Source organism: Salarias fasciatus, chromosome 18, assembly GCF_902148845.1.
Source record: "Salarias fasciatus chromosome 18, fSalaFa1.1, whole genome shotgun sequence".
Taxonomy (NCBI): Eukaryota; Metazoa; Chordata; class Actinopteri; order Blenniiformes; family Blenniidae; genus Salarias; species Salarias fasciatus.
In genome coordinates this window covers 27813402-27837197 of record NC_043762.1, presented here as the reverse complement: position 1 = coordinate 27837197, position 23796 = coordinate 27813402, and the positions used below count along the sequence as shown (strand labels likewise).

Below are 23796 nucleotides of genomic sequence, written 5' to 3'. Positions count from 1 at the left end.
TTAATTTTTTCCAAAGTTGAAAAATTCTTTAGCTGCTCCTTCCCTACAGCACCAACAGTTTAATGAGTTTGGAGGTCTTGGAGATTTCTTTATTCATTTAACACAATGTTCAGGCTGTAATTTGTCACTTGATCTGTTCTGGGAAAAGTGATTTGAAGTCTGAATCCATTTATTTACAAGCCTAATGAAACTAATGAAACATCCATTTTTTTTTTTTTTTTTTCAGAAGAGGTCAGGACGCGGTCAGCTGTCCTCTCTGTAACTTCTCATTTACAGCAGCTGAACTGCTTTTCTTTCACATTCCATTGTTTTCGCTGTAATGTTGTTTTTGATTTCTTGTCCTGGATTCGTCCAGAACAACCGCTCATTTGCTCAGGCAGCCACTGTTTATTAAAAGCCCCTAAAGTTCGCACTGAATTCAGCAAGCACTCCTTTATGTGGTCCAGAATTCACTTTAAACCTGAGGGAATCGGTCTCTCTCAGAACGTTCAAAAACTTTGTTAAACTGGAATCTGAGTCTCGTCGTTCTCGCCTCTGCTTTACATGACAGCCCCATGATTTGACTTTCTTGCTCTGATGTGTCTGTATTTGCTTTTCTCTTGTCTGATTTGTATTTTTTGTGACCTCTGACCTGTATGTTCTAATACTGGAAAAAATATTTTAAGCTGCTGTCTTGGCCAGGTTTTCCTTGAAAAAGAGATCTTTGTGTCTCAGCAGGACTGACCTGGTTAAATAAAGGCTAAAAAAAAAGCTAACATATTCACACTTGAGTTACACTTTTATAGATTTGTCTTATATACTGGATCTTATGTCTGTTTGTCTGATCACTGGCAATTTCACAAAACTGCAAGGTCGCACAGAATTCACAAAGACTAGTTGAATTTAAATTGATTGTTGAAATTGCAGCGTCACAACTTCCTGGAGGGACTGGAGTTTTTTGCCACACAGGCCAAATATTTGACACCACTGTTCTAGATGAAAGCGTAGTCAACTCATTAAATAAAACATGCATTGCAATAAAAAGCTGAATAACAATAAAATGATCAACACAGAAAAAAAAAATGCTGAATAGTTGTGCTGTATCTTTAGAAAAATGTGCACAATTTACAGATTTAGTGAGTTTTAAAATGCACTACTAATAGAAACATGACTGTTTGACATTTTGCTTCACCGAAGCTTCTCTTCCTCCCCATCAGAGCACAAAATTGTTTTAACCACAATAAGAGGGATAAAATGAAAACAATCGGAAAAATAGGGAAATAATAATTGAGCACATACTGAACTCATAAATCTTCTGTCAACCAACCACAGCCAGAATAGCAGAAAGCTGTCACCTCTGATCCAAGCCCTGCAAAGGTTTCTTCTTTTTAAAACCAACTTTTGAAAAGATTACAATCTTTTAAAGCACTTTAAGAAAAAAATACAATTTGTAATTTATTCTCTCAAGTGTCCATTTAATTTCATTAACCGTATGTTCAGTTTTATAATAAATAATTAAACATGCATCTTAAAGTTCCATTAAGAGGGGATCCAAATGATTTGACTTATTTGAACACGTTTTTTTTAAAGTAACACAAAAGTTACTTTGCCTAGTAATAAAAGTAATTAAGTACATTAAAGTAACTCAGTTACTATTTCAGTTATTGTTTGAATAAGTAACTTGTAACTATAACTAATTACTTTTTAAAGGTAACTTGCCCAACACTGCTTATGAGTGTGTGTGTTTGATCACATTTCTGCAAGCCTCGTGACTTTATTCTGTCTATGAAATGTACTTGTGTATAAATACTTTTCTGCACACAGATTTGCATGAATTTCAGATTCTATATAAAGTTTTTCCTCCAAAAAGTGAGAGGTCCTCAGAGAGGTCTGAGATGCAGATAAAAACATTCACTAACACTCAAAATGGAAAAGACAGAAAGATGCTTTCTTTTTGAATAATCAAAACATATTTTCTGTCCTATTCTACATTGGATCTGCCTCAATAATGTCTTTTCTCTGTGTGAACCTTTTCTAATTCAATCTCCAGATGGACTTCATAACTTCAGTAATAGGATTAATATGAAAACACTGCATTCTAGTGGTCTAATGCAGTCTCGGTTGTACACACCGAAGTGCATTGTGGGATACGTAGTTCATACTCGCATCATGGTAAAAGACTGCATTCACTTTGACTGTTTGACTATTTATTTCAAGCTGACACGTGTGGTGTATGGGATGTGACTTAAGGATCCAATAACCTAAGAGAAATCCATTATGACATTTGTCCAACTGTGGGGAAAAAATTCAAAAAATTATGAAATATCTGTGTCCTGGTTGTGGTCAGTTTACCGAATTCACATAAATCTAAGTGAAGGTAGCCAACATAGCGATGCAAACACAGATCTAGTGAAAGCCTGGTATTTGATTTGTTTTGGTCTACTTTTTGAGGTCAGGTTACTACAGAATAGAGGCGCAGAAAGGACACATAATTGATTGAATTGATTTTAAAAAAAAATGAAATCTTGAATAAGAAGAAGGTGTCAGAGTTGAAAGGTAAAGATTGGAGAGTCAGGGTTTAATCTGATTTTGAAAAAAGTCGGAACATTGTTTAAATCTCAGGATTCTGAGAAAAAGTCAAACTCTGACTTTAATTCAATTTAGAAAACATATTATTTCAGGGTTTTTTATATATATATATATATATATATATAAATCAATGCCCTGATAAGTCAATTATGACTTATCAGAATTTTGGTTGTATTATGATTTACAAAAATGCCAGAATTAATAATAATAAAAAAAAATAGAAAAAATACAAAACTAAATTATATTCAGAATCCTGATCGACAAAAAAGTTGAACTCCTGACTCCAAAATCCGATCTTAATCTAATTCTGGCAACACAAAAAATAAATAAATAAATAAAAATTCAAAAATTTTTTTTAAACTTTTATCAGAAAATCTTTAGGAAAAAAGTCATCATTTTGTCTCATTTGAAAAAAACAAAAAAAAAAAAAAAAAAAAAGAAAGCAAAAACGGAATCCTATTTTTTTTTTAACTACTTAGAAAAATGTTAAAATTATTCACCGTGTTTAGTTAAATTCTGATGTTACAGTAGGAATTACCTCCCAGAAGTGATTTTCCATTCAAGGTGTGTGTGGGGTTCAGGTTCATGGTATGATACATGCAGTCAGTGTGTTTTCTCTTTTTTGTTCTCCTTCGGGGGGCTGTGAACACGTTTTTTTTTTTCTTCTCCGGATTTGTGTGATCATTATAAAGCAGATCTTTGTACATTATGCAGCATCTTTACACCTTCCCCGGCGGTGTTCCCTGCGGGCCCGCGGACCCTCCTGCCCCCCCTCCGCCCCTCCCTCTTTCGAGCAGCCCTGTATTGTTGTACACGGTGGACCGTACTAAGTGCGGCGCGAAGCAGGGGCGCATCGATCGGTCCGGCGGTTCAGGACAGCTCCGGTCTGTCTACCTGTTTGTCTGACCATGCACCAGGAGCCCGAGGCCCGGCCCGCAGCTCGAACCGGAGGTTGACGGTCAGACCCCGCTGGAGTGCTCCTGGGCAAAGCGGAGAGGGGAGGAGAGGGGAGACAATAAGCGGAGGGCGCAGCGGGCGGACAGCCATCGCTTCCACTGCAGCTAATAAAGAAAACACCGCGTCTGTGCATCCCGGAGACAACAGACGGAGGGAGTACCGCATCCCGGAGCCGCTGCCGGGACCCGCTCCGCACCGCACCGCAGCGCACCGCACCGCACCGCAGCGCAGCGCAGCCTCCGCATCCCGCTTCAACATGTCGCATCCACCCGTGTTGTTGTGGTGGTGGAGGCTGCTTCTCCTGTGTGCCTCCATCAGCTCCTCCAGAGCTGCAGCCTCAGTGTCCCGTAAGTAGGCTAACACACACACACACACACACACACACACACATACACACACACACACACACACACACACACACACACACACACACTCGCTGGGACCGGGGCAGCTGTCCATGCAGGACTGCCAGCATGAGGCCGAGGCTCCAGCATCAGCAGCAGGGCGGGGATGAGGGGATGAGGGGATGATAGGATGAGGGGATGACCACCAGCGTGATGCTCGGCTCTACGTTCAGATGTGGTGCTTTGGTGTTTACAGCAGGGCTACAGAGTGCTGTAGTGTTTGCATGTTGTCCCTGTGCCTGTACATCTGTACATCATTCTCCAATCTGCATGCACCAAGGAAAGGATGCTTAGCTCTGCTTCTGATCATCAGGGATGTGCTGGTTTTCTTTTCTGTTATTAATGAAGGTAACATTACATTTTGTTGGTAATAGACACACCAGAATAGATACAAAACACTACCAAAGATATACTGATTTTTTTTCTTCGTGAAGTAAAACAAAAGCACTGTTGAACTGTGATTTTATGGAAGAGTCTGAAAATCCAGATCCTCGATGTTCTCTGCTTTACTTTCTCTTGAAGTTGTTTTGGTGGATTTAATGTTGATGAATTATGTTGAAATGCTACAATCATGTAAACAAATAACTGATTCTTCTCTGAAATGCAAATCAAAAGAGGAGAAAAAGACTAAACTGTAAAGTGAAAAACAACAAACTACTGATCTGATCAAGAAGAGATAAACAAAGACGTCTTGTAGGTGTCTGGAAGTTTTACTGTGCATCAGATGATTTAATAAACTCCTGACAGTTGCTGGTCGGAGGTTGTGAGAAGGTAAGAGAAAAGTCTTTCATACTGAACTATCCACTTCATCCCCAGTCTGTGGACAAATCTGAAAATATCAGTAAAGGTTTTCAGCGTGAATCATCTGGTTTCAGCTCTTTTCTAGACATTTCTGGAGTGAAGTCTGAAGTTGAGCTTTACCAGCCTCACCTAGAATTGAGGAGGGGGTGTGTCTCTGTAGCAGGGCTGTTGTTTATTTTGAGCTGAGGGACACATGCAGTCTAATTTCACCCTGAACAGGCCAGACCGGTGCCGTTTTTTAAGCTTTTCTTTGCTGTGATGCAGAGTAAACGTGCTAAAAATGTCTGTATTTTCACAAAACCAAACATTCGCCACCAAACACGACTACAAACTCAACATAAAGCCACGTTTAATGATACCTTCTGATGCAATATATAGGGGAAAAGTCCCTCCAGTTGCTGCAGCAGTTTGCTCCTTTTTCCATGGACGTTTGAACACACTCGGCCTGACAGCGTGGCTTCGAGGCCAGCAGCAACGAGCTCGCTTCAGTCTCAGTGCTGGTAACTCTTAAGAAAACTGTATTTAATAAGTCCATAGTTACTTTACAATTTGAAGAATTGCACTCCAAGCTCATTTTGTAATGGCAAAACCTCTCCTGCCTTGACATATTCTTTAACTGCATTTATGAAAAGACAACATTCCTGTTATAAAACATCCATTTCTCATTTTCTTCTTGACTGTCATTTATAGGCTGTTTGTTTTATCACAGATTTCCGTTTGAGCTCCTGCTGTTTCCCTTCATCTGGGGTCAGATAAAGTATTTAAACCTAATTAAACGGATCTGATCTGAATCTGTATCACCGTACTGCTCAATACTGCTAAAAACCGTCCCATTAATTCATGTTTTTATCGAGCAGATCTATTAAACATTGACAGCAATGGTGTGAACATTCCCTGTAGCTGCTGATCGGACTCTCTGGTTCTTCCTCGGTGTTCGGACCCGTGGTCCTGCTCCGGTGGCCCACACTGTTCCACAGCTCCAGGCTTTTTGTCGCCATCGGATCTCACAGTCCAGTTCATCTGAAAGAACGGCGCCTGTCATCGTCATGTCGGTAAATACGCGCCGAGCCAAGGGTTTGGTGAACAGAGAGAACAGACCGAGGCCTCGTTAGAGGTTCTGTTCCTATCGACTTCCTCTCCTGGACAAGTTTTTCACAACGGGAATGAATCACTGACATAAATTAAAAATAAATAAATGAATAAATCAGCGCTCAGTTCTGCCTGTAGATGCGTGACGCTGGAAACCCGGAGGATCTCCGGCTCTGAACATCTGCTGCTGAGGCTGCAGAGGAGCAGGAGAAGCCGAGCAGATGGAGTCTTTAGCAGCACTTACGCACTGCTGATGTGTCCTCTCTGATCCGGACTCACGTCCTCACACTGGAGCGACTGAACAGATCGAGATCCAGTGAATATCGAGGAGGAGGAAATACAGAGTTTGTTGCAGAATAGTTTAAGACTGGCTGAATAGAGCAACTGGAAAATACAGAATGTTATCATTGAACATCAAGCAGTGCTTCTTTTTTTATCTGTGGCTGGATTATCAGATTATTCTGGGGAAGTTAAGTCATGATTTGGTTTCTCAAATACTGATACTAATGTGATTTGATCTCTGGCTGTTCCCGTTTTGCTCCTCATTTCAAACACTGTTCTTTATTTCGAGAAGACGTATTGAGGAAGAAGTTCATATTCTTAGGTGAGTTCAGTGTTTATGTTCAAGTCAGACCTGCAGGATCGCTTCTTCAGTCCACAGAGGACCTGCAGCGACCTGCTGTCATTGTTTTTCAGCAAGATATAGGTTGACGGGGAGGCGGGGCACTAAGTGAAGTTGCAGTTTTCTCCATCTGAAACATATTTATAGCCTTCAAACAGAAGAATATGTTGCACCTTAAAATATTTCTAAAAGAAAAAAAAACTATTAATTAACTAAAGGAATGTCAAAGTGCAATGTTTAGACAAATATACCAGCAAAACTTTTAATGTTCCACCATGAAAAGTGTTCTACAAGTCGTCAGGTCAGATTTTTAACCCTGTCTCAGAAGCATTAATCCTCACCTGTCACATTTAGGAATCATCTTCTATCCAGCTTATATAAAAAAAACTCTGAAAGGAAGAGTCAGTGCACTTCAGATGCCATGCCAATCCCAAAACTAAGGCATTTAGCCGGGTGGAGTTGTGGAGTGGGTGGAGTTGTGGAGTGGGTGGAGTTGTGGAGTGGGTGGAGCCGTCCTCCAGGTTTTCCTTCTGGAGCAGATTATCTTTTTCTTGTTCTTTTAAACTGCTTAATACAAGCTTGGCGCGTTGTTTTGTAATGCATATGAGAAGAAGGGTCATTATCATAGCCTGCACCTGTCCTCCACACACACACACACACACCCACACACACACACACACACACACACACACACATCCATTCAGACCCCTCCCCCATGCATTCTGCTGGCAGCTTTACATTTACAAAGAAAACATCCATCTCCGGAACGCGCTGCCTCCTGGGGTCACAGGGACGCTGATATGGCTGAAATGTTGTGCGGTTACCAGTAAAACGCAGCATTTAGTGATCAGAAAAATCTAAAAACCTGAGCGGCAGCAGGGAGGAGGGCTGCCGGCCTGCTGGAGGCGTCGGGGGGAGGGCCGCGGAGTGTGTGAGTGTGTTCACACTTGATTGATTTGGTCCAATTAGAATGAGCCGTGGGGTTCTGAGTTTTCCATCCTGATTTATTGGTGGAAGTGTGACTGCGGCCATCTGAGCCCTGGTTTGGCCCGAACACTGACTCCACACACACACACAGCACATCCTGTGAGTGTGTGTCGTTTGTTTTCTGCCTTACTGTGATTTTCAGTTTCTGACTATCAGGGGTTTTTTTTTTTTTCCTTTGTGCTTCAGGAAAGTGTGAGGACAGCCTGGCCACCCCGCTGCCCTACAGCTCCCTCACCAGTTCGTCTATCTACGGCCGGGGATATGGTGCTGGCTACGCCAAGCTCAACAGGAAGCAAGGTATTTTCAGAACTGTGTGTGTGAGAAGTGTAACGGTTCACCAAATCGATTGCAGAAAGAGCAGCTTGGGTTGAAAACAAGGCATCTGTGGAAATGCAAACATTTCCATTCGTTTTTCCAGTTTCCCAAATCCTCATGTGTCTCGTCCCCCATGGCCAGGTTCTGGAGGCTGGTCCCCCCTGGACACAGACCGGTACCAGTGGCTACAGGTCGACCTGGGCTCCAGGAAGCAGGTGGTTGCCGTGGCGACGCAGGGTCGCTACAGCAGCTCCGACTGGACCAGCAAGTACCGGCTGCTGTACAGCGACACGCAGAAGAACTGGAGGCCGTATCTGCAGGACGGAAACATTTGGGTGAGGAAATCATTCATTCGTCACCGATTCCTAGAAAAACAGATACAGCTCAGACAGAGGTGAAGGCCGGCGTCAGGGTGCGTTCTTTAATCTGAAACGTCCGGCTGATTCCAGACCTTTGAGGGCAACGAGAACAGCGAGGCTGTGGTTCGTCACGAGCTGCAGCACGCCATCCTGGCTCGCTACATCCGCTTCATCCCGCTGGACTGGAGCAAGGAGGGCCGCATCGGCCTGCGCCTGGAGCTGTACGGCTGCTCGTACTGTGAGTACTGCAGCATCCAGGAGGAAGTCGTCACGTGAATTTTGAGCACAAGATTCAAGAATATGATCACTGAGAATATATATTGTCTGATCAGCTTTCCTTTGTGTCAGTAAAATGTTTCATATTCCCGATATGAATTCATGCCAGACGTTGTCGTGTGTTCCTCAGGGGCGGACGTGATCAGTTTCGACGGCCACAGCGTCATCTCCTACCGCTTCAGGAGCAAAAAGATAAAGATCGTGAAGGACATCATCTCGCTGAAGTTCCGGACCACGGCCGGAGAAGGGGTGCTGCTGCACGGGGAGGGCCAGCAGGGGGACTACATCTCCCTGGAGCTCCGCAGGGCCAGGCTGCAGCTCAGCATCAACCTAGGTGGCGCGTCGTTCGGTCCCGGCGCCGATCCGTTCAGGATGTGTGTGACTGGATGTGATTTTTTTCTGGTGTCTGCAGGCAGTAACCAGTACGGCCCGATTCAGGGCCACACCTCGGTGAGCAGCGGCAGCCTGCTGGACGACGACCACTGGCACTCCGTCCTCATCGAGCGATACCGCAGGAACGTCAACTTCACCCTGGACCACCACACGCAGCAGTTCAGGACCAACGGGGAGTTCGACCACCTGGACCTGGACTACGAGGTGAGCGGGCCAGCGAGGGGCGTAGTGCAGCGACGACAACAAATCAGATCAGAGGAGAAGTCCTGACGGTGAACCGGAGCAGGGGTCAGACGGCTCTCTGTGCTCTGTGAACCCAGATCAGCTTCGGCGGCCTGCCGCTGTCCGCCAAGCCCAGCTCGGCGGGGAAGGAGAACTTCGTGGGCTGCATGGAGGGAATCACCTACAACGGAGACAACATCACCAACCTGGTGCGCAGGAAGAAGGTGGACACCTCCAGCTTCGTAAGCGTCTCCTCTCTGAACTTCCCAGAAACTGCGTGGACGAGCGCGTCTTCACGTCTCTCCGTGTTCCTCCCGTCGCAGCGGAACCTGACCTTCTCCTGCGCCGAGTCCAACTCCTTCCCCGTGTTCTTCAACTCCACGTCCTTCCTGCGGCTGCCGGGCCAGAGCGACAGCGACACGCTGTCGGTCAGCCTGTCCTTCCGGACCTGGAACCCCAACGGCCTGCTGATGTTCACGTCGCTGGCCGACGGCTGGGTGGAGGTGGGGCTGACCGACGGCAAGGTCACCATCTACATGAACGTGACGCAGAAGAAGAACACGCGCATCGACATCTCGTCCGGTAAACTCGGCTCCGTGTTGTTCTGCTGTCGTGTGTGTGTGTGTGTGTGTGTGTGTGTTGTAACAGAAGAGTGTTTGTCCTCCAGGTTCAGGGCTGAACGACGGCCAGTGGCACAGCGTCCATCTCAACGCGCTGGAGAACTACGCCATGCTGACGGTGGATGGAGACGAGGCGTCCACGGTCCGGACCGCCATCCCAATCCAGATCCAGACCGGAGGAACCTACTACTTCGGAGGTGACGACTTATTGATATGAGGAAGCATTCAGCTGTGGCAGCATGACGCATTTTTCATTTTTTTCAGTCATGTTTTTGTTTGTTGTTCTAAATGCTTCTGACCATCGGCACTTAAAAGCTCTTGGTAACGTCAGCAGCAGTTGCAGCCATGACCTTTGACCTTGCCCCGCCTGCCTCCAGGCTACTTCCTGCACACCAGCGCCCGGTCCCATCAGCGCTCCTTCCAGGGCTGCATGCAGATGATCCACATCGACGACCACCTGGCGGACCTGCGGGCCGTGGAGCAGGGCCTCATCGGCACCTTCCAGAACGTCAGCCTGGACATGTGTGCCATCATAGACAGGTACCGGGATCGCTCCGCCCCGCCGCCGCCGCCGCCGCCGCCGCCGCCGCCGCCGCCGGCCGTGTTTGAGTCAGACGAGGCGGAGCGAGCGCTCGCAGGCCGTGTTTACCCGACTCTCCCGCTAACAGGTGCATCCCGAACCGCTGCGAGCACGGCGGCCGCTGCTCTCAGACCTGGGACACGTTCAGCTGCAACTGCAGCGGGACGGGCTACACCGGAGCCACCTGCCACACCCGTAGGAGCACGCCCACACACACACACACACACACACACACACACACACACACACACACACACTGCTCTGCGCCTGCTGAGCCGTGTGGCGTGTCTCTGCTGCAGCGCTGTACCAGCAGTCCTGTGAGGAGTACAGGCACCAGGGGAAGAGTTCCGGCAGCTACTGGATCGACCCGGACGGCAGCGGCCCCGTCGCCCCCTTCAGGGTCCTCTGCGACATGGAAGGTGAAGATCTAATGCTGAAGCAAGAGGATTTAAACAAAAACTGTAATATTCGATGAGCGTTTAGTCTTTTACAGGGAACTCATTCATACATTTGGGAGTCACATTGCCAAAAAATGCATATTTCAAGACTTTTTTGCCTTTTAGACTTGAGTCTTTATGCAAAGTTCATTTATGCAAAAGTTACTTTGTAGTTAAAAGAAATGTCGACACCATAATAAGCCCTACTTTCCTACAGTGTACTATGAATTACTGCATGCGTTGATCATATCTAACACATACAAAGTACGACTTGCAACAGAAATAAAGATATAAGGAAGTTACCAAATATGGTCATTTCCCTCATAAAGAAATTTAAAAATCTGTAAAATGAAATATGACCCGAACTGCAGAGTACATTTCATAGAATAGCTATTTTTTTCTTTTCTTTAACCAATGTGTGGAGTATTGTTGCAAAACTGTAAAATTGTCAGGTTATTCTGGTGCTACTTGAGCAGTCCGACCCACTGGAGATGAAACCAGGCCGTTTGCTCTGAACTGAGCCGTGTTCGACCTGCCAGCTGTCCTCAGGCAGTAATAACGTTGAGTTCTTGGTTCTTGCAGAGGACACGGTTTGGACCACACTGAAGAACAACCTGTCCCCTCAGACCTCAGTTTCTGCTGCAGACCAGGAGGGGAAAGCAGTGCTGCAGATTACTTACAACGTCACTGACGAGCAGGTAGAAACTCACCTCGCCTAGACTAATATTCCCAGTTTTTAATAAAAAAATATGCGATCCCCCTTTGGATGTGTTTGTGTGTCCAGGTGCTGTCAGTGACCAGCATCGCAGAGACCTGTGAGCAGTTCGTGGCGTACGCCTGCAGGATGTCCCGCCTGCTCAACAGTCCAGGTGAGGCTTTCGTCACGATGCAGTGAGAATGCCGGTCCGAACGCGCTCTTGACTCGGGCCGCCTGGCTCTGTGACTCACAGACGGCGTCCCGTTCACCTGGTGGGTGGGACGGGCCAACGAGAGGCACTTCTACTGGGGCGGCTCCGGGCCGGGCATTCAGAAGTGTCTGTGCGGCATCGAGCACAACTGCACCGACCCCAAGCATCACTGCAACTGCGACGCCGACCAGCGGGCCTGGTGGGTGCAGCTCGCCCTGCAGAGGCTGGATCCCGACCCAGAGAGACGACGTTAACCTGTTTCTGCTGCAGGAGGGAGGACGCCGGCCTCCTGGTGTATAAAGACCACCTGCCCGTCAGCCAGGTCGTGGTGGGCGACACCGGCAGAGCGGGATCCGAGGCCAAACTCACCGTGGGGCCTCTGAGGTGCCAGGGCGACCGTGAGTCTTTCTCCTCCGACAGGAAGCTTCTGAACCTCAGTAAATAGAGCGGGTATAAAAGATGAGCTGCTGCTGTTCTCTGAAGGGAACTACTGGAACGCCGCGTCCTTCACCAGCCCCGCCTCCTTCCTCCACTTCCCGTCCTTCAGAGGAGAAACCAGCACCGACATCTCCTTCTACTTCAAGACGTCGTCCAGCCACGGCGTCTTCCTGGAGAACGTGGGAACCAACAACTTCCTGCACATCGAGCTCCGAGGTCTGCCGCCGCGTCCCGAACGCTTCGCCCCGGAGGGGGGGGACCTCGGAGGTCTGACCGCTTCTGTCCCCCCAGGGGGCGCCACGGTGTTCTTCTCCTTCGACGTGGGCAGCGAGCGGGTGGAGCTGAGCGTGCGCTCGCCGGCGCCGCTCAACAACGACCAGTGGCACCGGGTGGAGGTGGAGAAGAACATCAAGGAGGCCACGCTGCAGCTGGACGGCCAGCAGCGGGAGGTCCGCGCCACGCCGCTGCAGGGCCACGCCAAGCTGGAGTTCTACAGCGACCTATACGTCGGTACGACACACACACACACACACACACACACACACAGCTCCAGAACCTCAGACTCACGCCGTTGCTCCTGCTGTCTGCTGGAACCAGGCGCTTCGAGCGGCCAGAGGGGCTTCCTGGGCTGCATGCGCGCCCTGAAGATCAACGGCGTGACCTTTGACCTGAAGGAGAAGGCAAAGGTGACCGCGGGTGTGAACCCGGGCTGCCAGGGACACTGCAGCAGCTACGGCGTTCACTGCAGGAACGGGGGGAAGTGCCTGGAGCAGTATAACGGCTACTCCTGCGACTGCTCGCTGACGGCGTACGACGGGCCCTTCTGCACCGACGGTAAACCGGTCAACTCTCCATCGTGTGTGTCACCGGGGGAAACGTAGAAATGTCCGGGTACTACCGCTGTGTGTGTGTATTTCATACTTGTCAGACGTCGGCGGCTACTTTGAGACGGGAACGCTGGTGCGGTACGACTTCCTGCCCGAGGCGGGCCCCTTCCCGCTGCGCGAGGTCAAGGGTCAGGCGGGGGTCGGCGTGGGCGCGCCGGGCGAGGCCAACCTGACCCGGGAGGAGCTGCTGTTCAGCTTCAGCACCTACAGCGCCCCCAGCATCCTGGTCTACGTCAGCTCCCGCACCCAGGACTACGTGGCCGTGGTGCTCAGGCACAATGGTGAGATCCTCAAGGTCCGCTGGGGGATCCATTCGTGAAAATGGACCTTTACGAGTGTGTGTGTGTGTGTGTGTGTGTGTTTAGGCACGCTCCAGATCCGCTACAACCTCGGGGGGCTAGCGGAGCCGTACACCATAGACGTGGATCACCGCAACATGGCCAACGGGCAGCCGCATTCCGTCAACGTCACCAGGAACCTGAGAGACATTCGACTGCAGGTCAGTGTTTATTAGAATGAATAAATATATTTGTAGATGTACAAAGCTTCCTGTCAGCTCCTCACGGCTGTGCTCTCTCCAGCTGGATCACTACCCGGTGTCCACATACACCCTGCCCGACGCCTCCGACACTCAGTTCAACTCCGTCAAAAGCATCTTTCTGGGAAAGGTCTTCGGTAAGCGGCTGATAAAAGTGTGAAGATGTTTAGAGTTTGGCTGCTCGGACTGAATTCTGCCTGGAATTGATCAAATTAAGGAGAGATTAAGAAATGAGAATGAATTCTTAGATTCCTGGAGGTCTCGGTACCAGAGTTTTAAAGTTCCTCCTTTCGTCCCGGCCCAGAAACGGGGCAGGTCGACCCCGTCCTGATCGAGCGCTACAACACGCCGGGCTTCGTGGGCTGCCTGTCCAGAGTGCAGCTCAACAGCGTGGCGCCGCTGAAGGCCGCCCTGCGCTCCGGCATGGCGGCGCCCGTCAGCACGCACGGGATCCTGGTCCCGTCCAACTGCGGCGCGTCGCCTCTCACCATCTCCCCCATGGCGGCGGCCAGCGACCCCTGGCACATGGAAGCAGGTAGGCGCTCGCCGGGCGCACGGCGGATCGGGATCGCGCGCCGCGGTTCAGACGGGTGACGCCTGTCCGCTTCCTTCACAGCTGGAGCCGTTTTCCCCTTCAGCGAGGACAAGGCCGGCGGCGGCGGCGTGGATCGCAACTCCGCCGTGATCGGAGGTGAAGACGGAGAAAGGTTCAGCCGTTCGTAAGATCGTCGCAGGGTTTAATCTGCTGCTCCCGCCCGCAGGCATCATCTCCGTGGTGATCTTCGCCGTCCTCTGCATCATGGTGTTCGTCGTCCGCCACATGTTCCGCCACAAAGGCTCCTACCACACCAACGAGGCCAAGGGCGCCGAGTCGGCCGACTGCGCCGACGCCGCCATCATCGTCAACGACCCGGCCTTCACCGAGACCATCGACGAGAGCAAGAAGGAGTGGTTCATCTGAGCCCGCGCACGCACACACACACACACACACACACACACACACACACACACACACACACACACACACACACACACACACACACACACGTGACCTTAGGATGGATGTAGTTTTTCGAAGCGGTTTGGAGCTGGAGGACACGCCGGGCGCTTTATTTCCAGACTTTCTCCGGACCGGGGGTTTTAAAGCACAGGGTGTGGCGGCGCCGCCCGCCCGGAGCCGTGCGCGGGTTTGCGTTGACGTGTTGTGCGTGACAGAGCGACGGCCTTCAGAGGACGGCGCCGTGAAGCTGCAAGCTTTGGATGAGTGAGTATTTTCTGTAGCTTTTTGGGGGTTTTTTTTCACAGTTGATCACTATTTAATTTTAATTTATTCATTCACAGTCGTGTCTTATATTTTTTCACAGAAATGTATTTATTGATTTTGGTAGTATTTATTTATTTATTTATTTTTCATGCATTGACCTGGGTGAGGACGGTGATGATGATCATCATGCGTGTAGCAGTCCTCATCGCTTCTCTTCGATCTTCTATTGATTCCGGTTATTTTGGCCTTAAGACTGAAAACCGCTGTGCGTCTGCGTGTGTTCCGACTGGCTTGCTGCTCTGTAAAGGAGATGTAGCCATGACGTTTGCATCCTGATAATGCTCACTCTTGTGTTTATTTTTGCATCGGCGTTCCCTCACATCAGTGGCTTTCTGAGGGTGAATTGGTGAAACGTTTACTCAACTGCATCTTTCAATTCCACTGCTTTGTAGCCAAATGAGTTCAGGGGTGGGTTCAGCACTCAGAAACGCGGGAAGACATCATTCTAAATTCATGGAGATTCTTCCTGTGTGCCGGGATTATTCTCATTTTCCTGTTTTTCCCGGTGTTGGAGGTTTTAACCCTGAAAATGGGTTAAAAATAGTATTAGGTGGTCAGTGTTTCTCAGAAGGTCCAGTGTGGATGGAAGAGGTTCTGGCTCCGCTCTGAAGGCCTCGGACCGCACCCTCAGCTCCCTCGACTCCCCTCGAACTCACTCCTTCGTTTCCACGCTGGTTTAGAAACCTTGTCGACCTTTTCGTTCAGCGTTATGACGTTCCTGCGACAGAATGTCTGCTGCACACACACTGGACTTATGGCTTACACCCTGACGTCTGATTGTATTTGCGTTCGTCTGGCGGCGCGACGGCATGCTCTCTGACACTGAATGACTCACCTTTCCGTCCCATCAGCCACTGCTGCATCACGTTGCTTTTCTTCTTCATCTTCTGTGTATAAAACTTTTGCCTAACGCTTCTTTTTATAGCGGGTTTCAGATTCTTTGTGCTTTTCTTCCTCATTGTCTTGAAAATGTTGTTTGATGCCTCCTTCTGGAAAGACCAGTAAAATATGAGTTGAAATCTTCCTCTGGCTTCTTGTTTTATTCTTCAACCATTGGGAGTATTAAATCTAGAGCAAGATTCCCACAATAACAACTTGTGAAACATTTATTGGGAACCAATGTTGCATTAAAAGGATAAAATATAAAACTAAAGTGAGTATTTACACAGAAAATGACAGAAACAGAGGCAGTCAGGAGATAAGAAGCCGGTCTGATTAAAAACAGACGTCCAGCAGCAGCAGTTCTGTGCAGAACGTCGCGTTCTACGTCTCTCACGAGTCGTCCGTCTTTATCAAGCTGCCAAAATACGCCGTCACCGTCTTCAGCTTGTTGTTGAGGATGTTCTGCTCCACCTCCACCTTCCCTCCGGCTCCGGCCAGAGAGGCGATCTGTGAAGACGGAATACAAATCCACTCTTTAATCCTTCATCCGTTAAACTAGTTTATTTAATAACACGATCCACTTGGTTTCAAGCGTCAGTCGCGGCCGGACAGACCTGGTCCATGTCCGCGTTGCGAGGCAGGAAGTACACGATGTTGTCTGAGATCAGTTTGGCCAGCTGGAAAATCTGGAAGGTGGCGGCTGTTAAGGATGAACGCCGAGAAACGGCCGTGGAGAACCTTCAGACGGGCCTGAAGTGGAAGGAACGCTGAGGATCAGCTGTTCAAGTGAAGGATATCCGTCCGGCTCCATCATGGTCTGGATGTTGAACACCTCGGCAGTGAGGTAGTCCGGCCCCCCCCACGGCGGAGACAGGAAGACCACGTCGCCGCGGAGACGAGGCGCCAGCTGCAGGAAGTCCCCCTGCAGGAAGTCGATCTGCTCGGCCACGTTGTAGACGGCGGCGTTGTGCCTCGCCATGTCCAGACGCGCCCCGTCGATGTCGATGGCGAGGACTGAGGGAGTGGCGCCGGAGGGGGAGGAGCACTGATTAACACGGTCACCGACGAACGCAGCACACCCAGAACACCCCTGTGACGGTCAGAGCGTTCCGACTGGTTTCAGAAGCGGGACAGGTTCGCGCCTCACCTCTCCTCCCGGTGAGGGCGAACTGGATGGCGTTCCCTCCCACGCCGCAGAAAGCGTCGATGATCAGCTGCGAGTCCGGGAAGCTGTCCGCCACCTTCAGCGCGATGTGCTCGGCGATCCTCTCCGGCGTCACCGAGAACCAGCCCTCTGAAACCAGAACCCCGAGAACCAGCCCTCTGAAACCAGCACACGCGCGCGTGTGTGTGTGTGTGTGTGTGTGTGTGTGTGTGTGTGTGTGTGTGTGTGTGTGTGTGTGTGTGTGTGTGCGCTGACCTCGGTCCAGCCGGATTCCCTCGTCGAAGCGTGAGAAGAGTCTGTAGCGCTGAGCCCAGTATTTGGCCAGATCCGGTTCAGCCGCCATCTCTGCGGGGACGGGCGGCTTCCTGCGCTTATTCTGCTTCTTCTTCTTCTTCTTTTTGCCTTTTGCACTCGCCTCTACACGCACGCACACACACACACACACACACACACACACAGTTGATTGTTGCACTGCTCCATTAAGCGGCCTGGCGGTGGCGTTCTACCTTCAGGAGCGTCAGGCAGGAGGAAGTCTGGGATCTGCAGACACTGCAGCTGTCGGCCCTGCTGTTCTTCGTCTCTCTCCTCCTCTTCCTCGTTGTAAACCCACCCGGGGCCGGTGGCGGAGCTGCAGGAGGCCCCGAGCGGACTGAACTCCGTCCTGTCGTCTTCTGCAGGCCGCTCCTCGGCCTCCTTCGCCTCCTCGCTCCTCGCCTCTGCCCGCCGCTCCTCTCTGTCCTCTGCTGTGCCTTGACCTCTGACCTCTGCCGGAGTCTGCTCCTGAACCTTTCTGAGGAAGTTTTGGACCTGCGATAGATGAAACATGGATTTTATTTGTCTTTCTAACGATGCTGTTTAAAGACAGCCGATGTAGAACTCTGATGTAAATATGAAGAGAATGCAACGATCTGCAAATCTCAAACTTATTTTCAATCCTAAAGCAACAGAAACAACACTGGAAATGTTGAGATTTATGTGCTTTGGCAATTTTAAAAGGAATATCAGCTTACTTAATGACTATCAAATAAGTTCCTGGATCTAATGCTGTGTACCAGATTACCTAACACGTGTTTTTCCAGAAATAACCCGAGTCTCTGAGAGCAGAGTGAAGGAGTAAACCTTAGCCAGAGAGCTGCTGGTCTGCGGCTGAGCGCTGTCTCCGCCCGCCTCGGAGAACCTGGTGTGTTTGTTGAAGCTGCCGCCGCCCGACCGTTTAGCCCAGCGCTGCTTCTTCTGTTTGGGGCCGGCGCCGTCTTTAAACGTGAAGGAGCTGTCGAACCTGAGGAGGACACAGGCGGGAGAGTTTCTCACTGTCCAAACAGATGGTGATCAGAGGGGAAAATACAGATTTCAGTTTTGAGGCTATTTAAGTTTATATTATGTGAATAAAACGTGTGAAAACATGCACGATGCAGCAGCTGCAGGAGATTTTTGGAGATTTCATTATATTTAACAGCAGAAGGTTTCATTGTCTGGCTTTGTTGAAATATTAGAAATATTTTAACCCCATTCGTCCAGCAGCAGCAGGAGGAAGACTCACAGAGGCTGAGGGTTGCGCTTCAGTCCCAGGCGTCTCCAGGCATCCTCCGCTGTCAGTCCAGGATTCTCCTCCGCGTCCAGCTCATGACTGCAGAAACAGGACGGGACAGATTCACACGTCAGCTCCAGCTTTCAACGCTTCTTCCTCAACGCTCGTTTTTCATTCCTGCAGAAAGTCTCACCTGCGTTTCACCTTGGCTTGTTCTCCTCTGGGGGGTTCATCATCGTCATCGTCTTCGTCTTTTCTGCGTGGAGCTTCGCTCACCGAGCCGCCTGCAGCCTGCTGGGATTCTGAGCCGACATGTGGAACAAGACAGAAAATAACTTCATGTCATAAAGACTGAGAGAAATCTGGCAGGATGAGCATTTCCATCTGAGTTTGGAACACCTTTTTCTTGGAGAACTTCAATATCTTTCAGAAAGTCAAACTGTATTCTCAACTAGCAACATTCAAACATGTCTTTCCTCCATTTGAAATTAAACTATTTGAACATAAAAACATTGAAAAAAAATGTGATTTGCCCAAATTGATTCAAAGAAAGTGTAAAGAAATTATGCAATGAATGTAAGAGAATTATGTACATGTAAAGAACTTAACTCTGGGATTAATAAAGTATTTATTTTCTACCTATTCTATTCTATTTCTATTGTATTCTATTGCTTTCCGTTCTCATCATCGCTCTGAAAGTAAAAAGCCAGTTTGAGATCACCTCGGGAATCAGTGGCTGAAGCCAGTTTCTAAAAACAAACCGAATCTTCCAGAGAGAAACAAACAGATTTCAGGCTAAATATCTACAATTTAAAGCTGCAAATGACACAAATCCCTTTATCTTCCTCATTTAGTGAATTCAAATCCATCAATGGATCAGGAGGGAAAAACATTTCCTTTATGTTTCTTCATGTTTGTTCAGAAACCCGGCTGGATTTGTTGGCCTTATTAATTTCCTTGTGACTTTCCTGTCACACTAAAACTTTAAATTAAGAATGAATTACTGTTAACACACACACACACACACACACACACACACACACACACACACACACACACACACACACACACACACACACACACACACACACACACACACACACACACCAGACACAGCTTCATGGGATTTTCATGGCAACTGTGTTTTTCCCCCCCAACACATCTTTCTTAAACCTCTGGACGGCGTTCGTTCTCCCCTCTTTGTCAGGAATGCCCCCCGGTGGTGGAGGACGACTCTTCTTCACACCGGCTGGTGTTCTGGAGGCGTGACCAGCCTCGCCTCCTCATCTCCACTGCCTCCAGGATCCTGCGCTGGCGGCGGTCCGTTCCAGTGTGGAGGATGATTCTGAACTTGTCCCAGTCCATTCTCTCTTCTCCTCTTTCACAGTGTCCTCGTGAGGCGGACTGGCAGGTCGGTCACGCCTCCGTAACGCCGGCTGATACAAAGACACTTCATCCATCATCCACCGCCGTCCAAACGTGGAGGAATTGAGTGCTGATAAAAGCCTACTCGCGCAGAAAGGAGAAAATGTTTGCAAATGAACTCGAGGCACAGTGATTACCTGCTTGTTGCTCGGTGCCTTGCTGTGAGGGCGCAGACCTCTTGCGATCGTTCCCTCCATCTGAGGGACGATCAGAGCCACAGACACGTCCGTCCGAGCCAGTCGAACGGCTCTGACCGGCCTCCAGTGTGCAGCTCTGCTCCATCCGCTCATTTAAAGCCTCCACGCCGTCCTGCCCCCGCCCGCTCCGCTCCTCAGCCTGTCGGTCCTCAGTCGGGTCGGCGCTCCAGCCCTGAGCCGCCCAGTAGGAGTACTGCTCCCAGTAGGAGTAGTAGGTCTCCGCAGCGTGTGCGTCCCACTCGTCCTTGGTGTCCGGGTCGTCCCAGGGAGCGGCGGCTGCTTGTGGGCCTTCAGCGGCCGGCGGCTCGGCCTCCGGATGCTTCTGCAGCCAGCTGCTCCACAGCAGAGCTTCTCCCTGTCCAGCTTCACAGGAGCGTTTCCTTAAGTTTTCATGCTGAAAACATTCCTTCTTTTCAATAATATAAGGGAAACTAGTTTAATTTTAAATCTGTTTCTATTTACAGTAACATTAATAAAAACTCTTTTGCTTTCTGCAGCAATGAATGAGAATTAATTACTGCATTTCTATTTTCATCACTGCAAAATGGGAGTTAACTGCATTTTTTTCACACTAAGTAAGGTCATCGCTCAGGCCGTCTGACAGCCGAGGTACAGAAACACCATGTGGGTGTAATAACGGTGTAATTATTCACCCAACTCACCCCAGTAAGTTTCCCAGCCATCATCTTTTGTCTCTCCTGCTTCATCAGCAGGTGGATGACCCACTTCCTTCTCTGTAAGGTCAGAAATCACATCATAGTGTTGAAAAATATCTCGATGACCAACATGTGACTCTGTTATTACTGCACAAATAAAGTTTGAATAACTACACTAGTTTGTTGAAAACAGCTAAAACATAAACATTACCTGTGTCGTCTAACTGTTCGTCCTCCTCTCCTTCCTCCTCCTCTTCAGCTGATTCTTCCAGATGTGCTTCATGATTCCAGTTGGGCCTCCGCTCCTGAAAAACGACAGCAAAGTTTATATTTCATGCTCCATTTATGAAATGTTAAAACAGGAACTCAGAAGTGTTGAAAGCCAGAGCGACACAAACCGACTCACCGCTCTCCTCCGGCCAGACGAGCTGGCAAAGGACAGAGGCAGGCCCATGCTGACCATCAACTGAGCCTCTTCATCCAACTCCTCCTCCTCCTCCTCCTCCTCCTCATCCTCTGCCTCCTCCTCTTCATCATCTGAGTCTGTAAAAAGAAAAACACATTTTGAAACCATTCATATTTTTTTATTTCACACTCTCCATAAGATAATGTGTGTGAGTGGATTCCTCAGAAACACTCAACGTTCCTCTCTCACTACAGGGGAGGATCACTCAGAACGTCTTTCTCCAGCGTGACACATCAGTAATGAGATAGGTGAACAACGAGCTGCACCTTCACCATGATCGCCAGGGAACTGCGATAAACTATATGGAAAAGACTGAACCAGTCAGGAAGACGTTGCCTACTGCACGGTGTGTTTTCAGCCTGAATCATATAATACTGTGACGTTAGACAACTTTGCTGGACGTTCAGCTCGTATCAAGCAGCAGTATTTGGACAAACCTGGAACGTCGACATCTGCCAGATCAGAGAAGATCAGCCTGTTATCAGAGCGATACAGCTCTCGATCGCTGTGCAGAGGCAGAGAGGGCAGAGGAGAACCAGTCAACAGTTACATAACCACACAAGCCAATTCAACAACCACAACGGGACAATAACAAAATCAGCCCGCTGTAATGTGACAAAAAAAATGTGTAAGAATTAGTGAATTCCTTACTGAACATGATTCAGAGAAATGTGTTGATGCATTTAATGTCTCATGACAGCTGCAGCTCATCTTGAGTCCTCATCAACACAAACAGTTTAGCACATTTCAGCTGAGCTTCAGTCTCTGCACTGGCTGCCTGTGTATAAAGGGTCCTCTTCGAAATCTTACCACTGGTTTATAAAGCTCTGAATGATCTCAGGCCTAAAAATATCTCTGATTTACTGGAAGAATATGAAACACCCAGACCCCTGACGCCCCCATGAAGAGATTTCCTCAGTTCTCAGGATTATGGGAGTCTCTCAGAGACACTTTCACAAAGACACAGCCTCCCTCAGATTACAATGATTTTTTTTGCTGACCACACCTCCACCTCGTGAATGTTAGACATGATAAATCTGTACAGTAATGGGATGAGAGGCAGGTAGCAGACACTGACAGGACGAAGGCTCTGGAGCAGCGGCACTGGACCGTGTCCCTCCCCTCGCAGGACGCGTGTCTCCGGCTGAAGACGACGTCCGCCACCACCGTCACCCTGCTCCGGTCCAGCATCATGTCCTCTCTGTCCCCTGAAAACAAAACCCCGCCGGACCCCGGGAGAACACAGAGGCCTCCCGCTTTGAATTCACCCGGCGACACCACAACAACGTCACATGGACGGACGTGTGCACCGCTGTACCGAGTCCGGCTCAAACAAGGAAACACCGGAACCGTCGATCGCAGAATTTCAGAAATAAAAATTACTGTATTTCTGATTCTACTGTTCTAAAGCTAAATATTAAAATATGATTTTTTTAAGCAGGAGTTAAACATATCATCATCCATTTTATCGATTCATTTATACTGAGAAAGAGATCTGTCATTTTGTAGTTGATTTTTTCTTTCAGTTCCAGACATAGTCAAACTTATTTTTGTAGCATTGGTTGAAGAGATTATTTCAGGCATGATAAAGTATGCTGAGAAATCCCTGGGCTGCATAAAAAATAACCATATCTGATTTTTTTCATCCAAACAAGACGGCATACTTGATCATATTGAAATTATATTATTAATTATATTTGTGTAATTGTTAATATGGCTTAAATATTGCTGACCTGGTGTGATTTTGAAAGGTTGCGAATGTAACACTATCTTGGGCACACCTATGTGTCTGAGTGTGTGACAATGTGCATTTGGCATTTGGTGAATAAAGCCAGAGATTATTTGAATGAGAGCCTTGTTGTTGATGTTGTGATTGACACTCTGGTTGTGACATTGATGACTGAAGAGTTTTCACCTCAACAGTGTGTTGTGAGATGACTTTCTGTGGGATTCAAATCACCGACTTCAGGATCTCTCAGAGTCTCTCTGCAGGTAACAGCACCACCTGGCCACCCCCACAGGGGCAGTCGAAAAGGGGAAAAAGATTGAGTTTACTTTAAAGTGTAAACCATATATTCCAACTGCTGGTTGTGTATTAAACAGGGTTAACAGGTTTTCCTGATAACACTAGATGTCCCTGTTTATTTGAACCCCACTAACTTGTTACCAAAAACTGTCACTAGTTTGCTGAAGTGTAAAGTGCTGTTTCACATAAAACGTGCAAACTCTTAAGGCACCTTTAAGGCAAGATTTGTGAAAAAACTACACATGCATTTCCAGTTTATTCAATGCTAATGGGTCGTGAAGCATTAAAACCTAAAATAACAGGCCAATCCGCGTATCTGTCCATTGCCTTATACAGGCTGTGTGCCACAGAATTTGTTGCTGTTCGGGTCCGAATTTCCCGCGCAATCGTGGGGATGTGACGTAAATTGACGTTTATGTGCGTTGCCGAACAGGAAGAACATGGCCGACGTGGACTCAAACACTGCTGGGATCAGGGGCGGGCAGTGTTGCCAACTTGGCGACTTTCCAAAGCCTCTTTTCGACTTTTTTTGTCAAAAGTAACTAGCGACAAATTTAGCAGCTTTTTCTGGTGCTCTGGAGACGTGGCAGGACGTCTCCGCTGTCCTCAGCAAGCAGCGGGTGCTGCCGTGAGCCCCTCCCCCGTCCCAAAGCACTCACAGGCGGCCAGTCTCACGCAGCGCTCCCTGCTGCAGTCAGAGCACAGAGGAGACCCACACCCAATGAC

General features: G+C 48.5%; 2 protein-coding genes across 2 annotated transcripts; one reads left to right on the top strand and one right to left on the bottom strand.

Moving 5' to 3' along the window:
- The first annotated feature begins 3476 nt into the window (after positions 1 to 3476).
- Positions 3477 to 14473, top strand: cntnap2b (contactin associated protein 2b). The gene is made up of 27 exons (XM_030116037.1): positions 3477 to 3519; positions 3630 to 3872; positions 7615 to 7725; positions 7885 to 8078; positions 8193 to 8340; positions 8509 to 8712; positions 8791 to 8975; positions 9092 to 9235; positions 9317 to 9575; positions 9661 to 9810; positions 9991 to 10153; positions 10282 to 10388; positions 10493 to 10612; positions 11213 to 11328; positions 11415 to 11499; positions 11581 to 11737; positions 11809 to 11936; positions 12022 to 12192; positions 12268 to 12486; positions 12574 to 12810; positions 12905 to 13144; positions 13229 to 13362; positions 13445 to 13538; positions 13706 to 13936; positions 14018 to 14092; positions 14163 to 14377; positions 14445 to 14473. Exons 1-26 carry the CDS (start codon positions 3477 to 3479, stop codon positions 14360 to 14362), a joined length of 4158 nt encoding a protein of 1385 aa, XP_029971897.1. The 3' UTR covers positions 14363 to 14377; positions 14445 to 14473.
- Positions 14474 to 15815: 1342 nt separating this feature from the next.
- tgs1 (trimethylguanosine synthase 1) lies at positions 15816 to 22343 on the bottom strand. The gene is made up of 15 exons (XM_030115991.1): positions 22123 to 22343; positions 21482 to 21549; positions 20985 to 21121; positions 20790 to 20883; positions 20585 to 20656; positions 19863 to 20285; positions 18494 to 18602; positions 18313 to 18399; positions 17892 to 18051; positions 17279 to 17579; positions 17028 to 17189; positions 16755 to 16901; positions 16405 to 16621; positions 16222 to 16300; positions 15816 to 16114 (listed from the first exon to the last, which is right to left on the bottom strand). Exons 1-15 carry the CDS (start codon positions 22236 to 22238, stop codon positions 15998 to 16000), a joined length of 2289 nt encoding a protein of 762 aa, XP_029971851.1. The 5' UTR covers positions 22239 to 22343; the 3' UTR covers positions 15816 to 15997.
- Between the last annotated feature and the right edge of the window lie 1453 nt (positions 22344 to 23796).

What these genes read in the sequence shown, in the direction of transcription:
- cntnap2b (XM_030116037.1), top strand. Translation starts at nt 3,477, where the DNA reads ATGCACCAGGAGCCCGAGGCCCGGCCCGCAGCTCGAACCGGAG. An exon ending in ACCTGGACCTGGACTACGAG is followed by an intron (nt 8,976 to 9,091) that starts GTGAGCGGGCCA and finishes CTGTGAACCCAG; the next exon opens with ATCAGCTTCGGCGGCCTGCC. An exon ending in CAACTCCGCCGTGATCGGAG is followed by an intron (nt 14,093 to 14,162) that starts GTGAAGACGGAG and finishes TCCCGCCCGCAG; the next exon opens with GCATCATCTCCGTGGTGATC.
- tgs1 (XM_030115991.1), bottom strand. Translation starts at nt 22,238, where the DNA reads ATGATGCTGGACCGGAGCAGGGTGACGGTGGTGGCGGACGTCGTCTTC. An exon ending in CGCCCTCACCGGGAGGAGAG is followed by an intron (nt 16,622 to 16,754) that starts GTGAGGCGCGAA and finishes CCACTCCCTCAG; the next exon opens with TCCTCGCCATCGACATCGAC. An exon ending in ACCATGATGGAGCCGGACGG is followed by an intron (nt 16,301 to 16,404) that starts ATATCCTTCACT and finishes AACAGCCGCCAC; the next exon opens with CTTCCAGATTTTCCAGCTGG.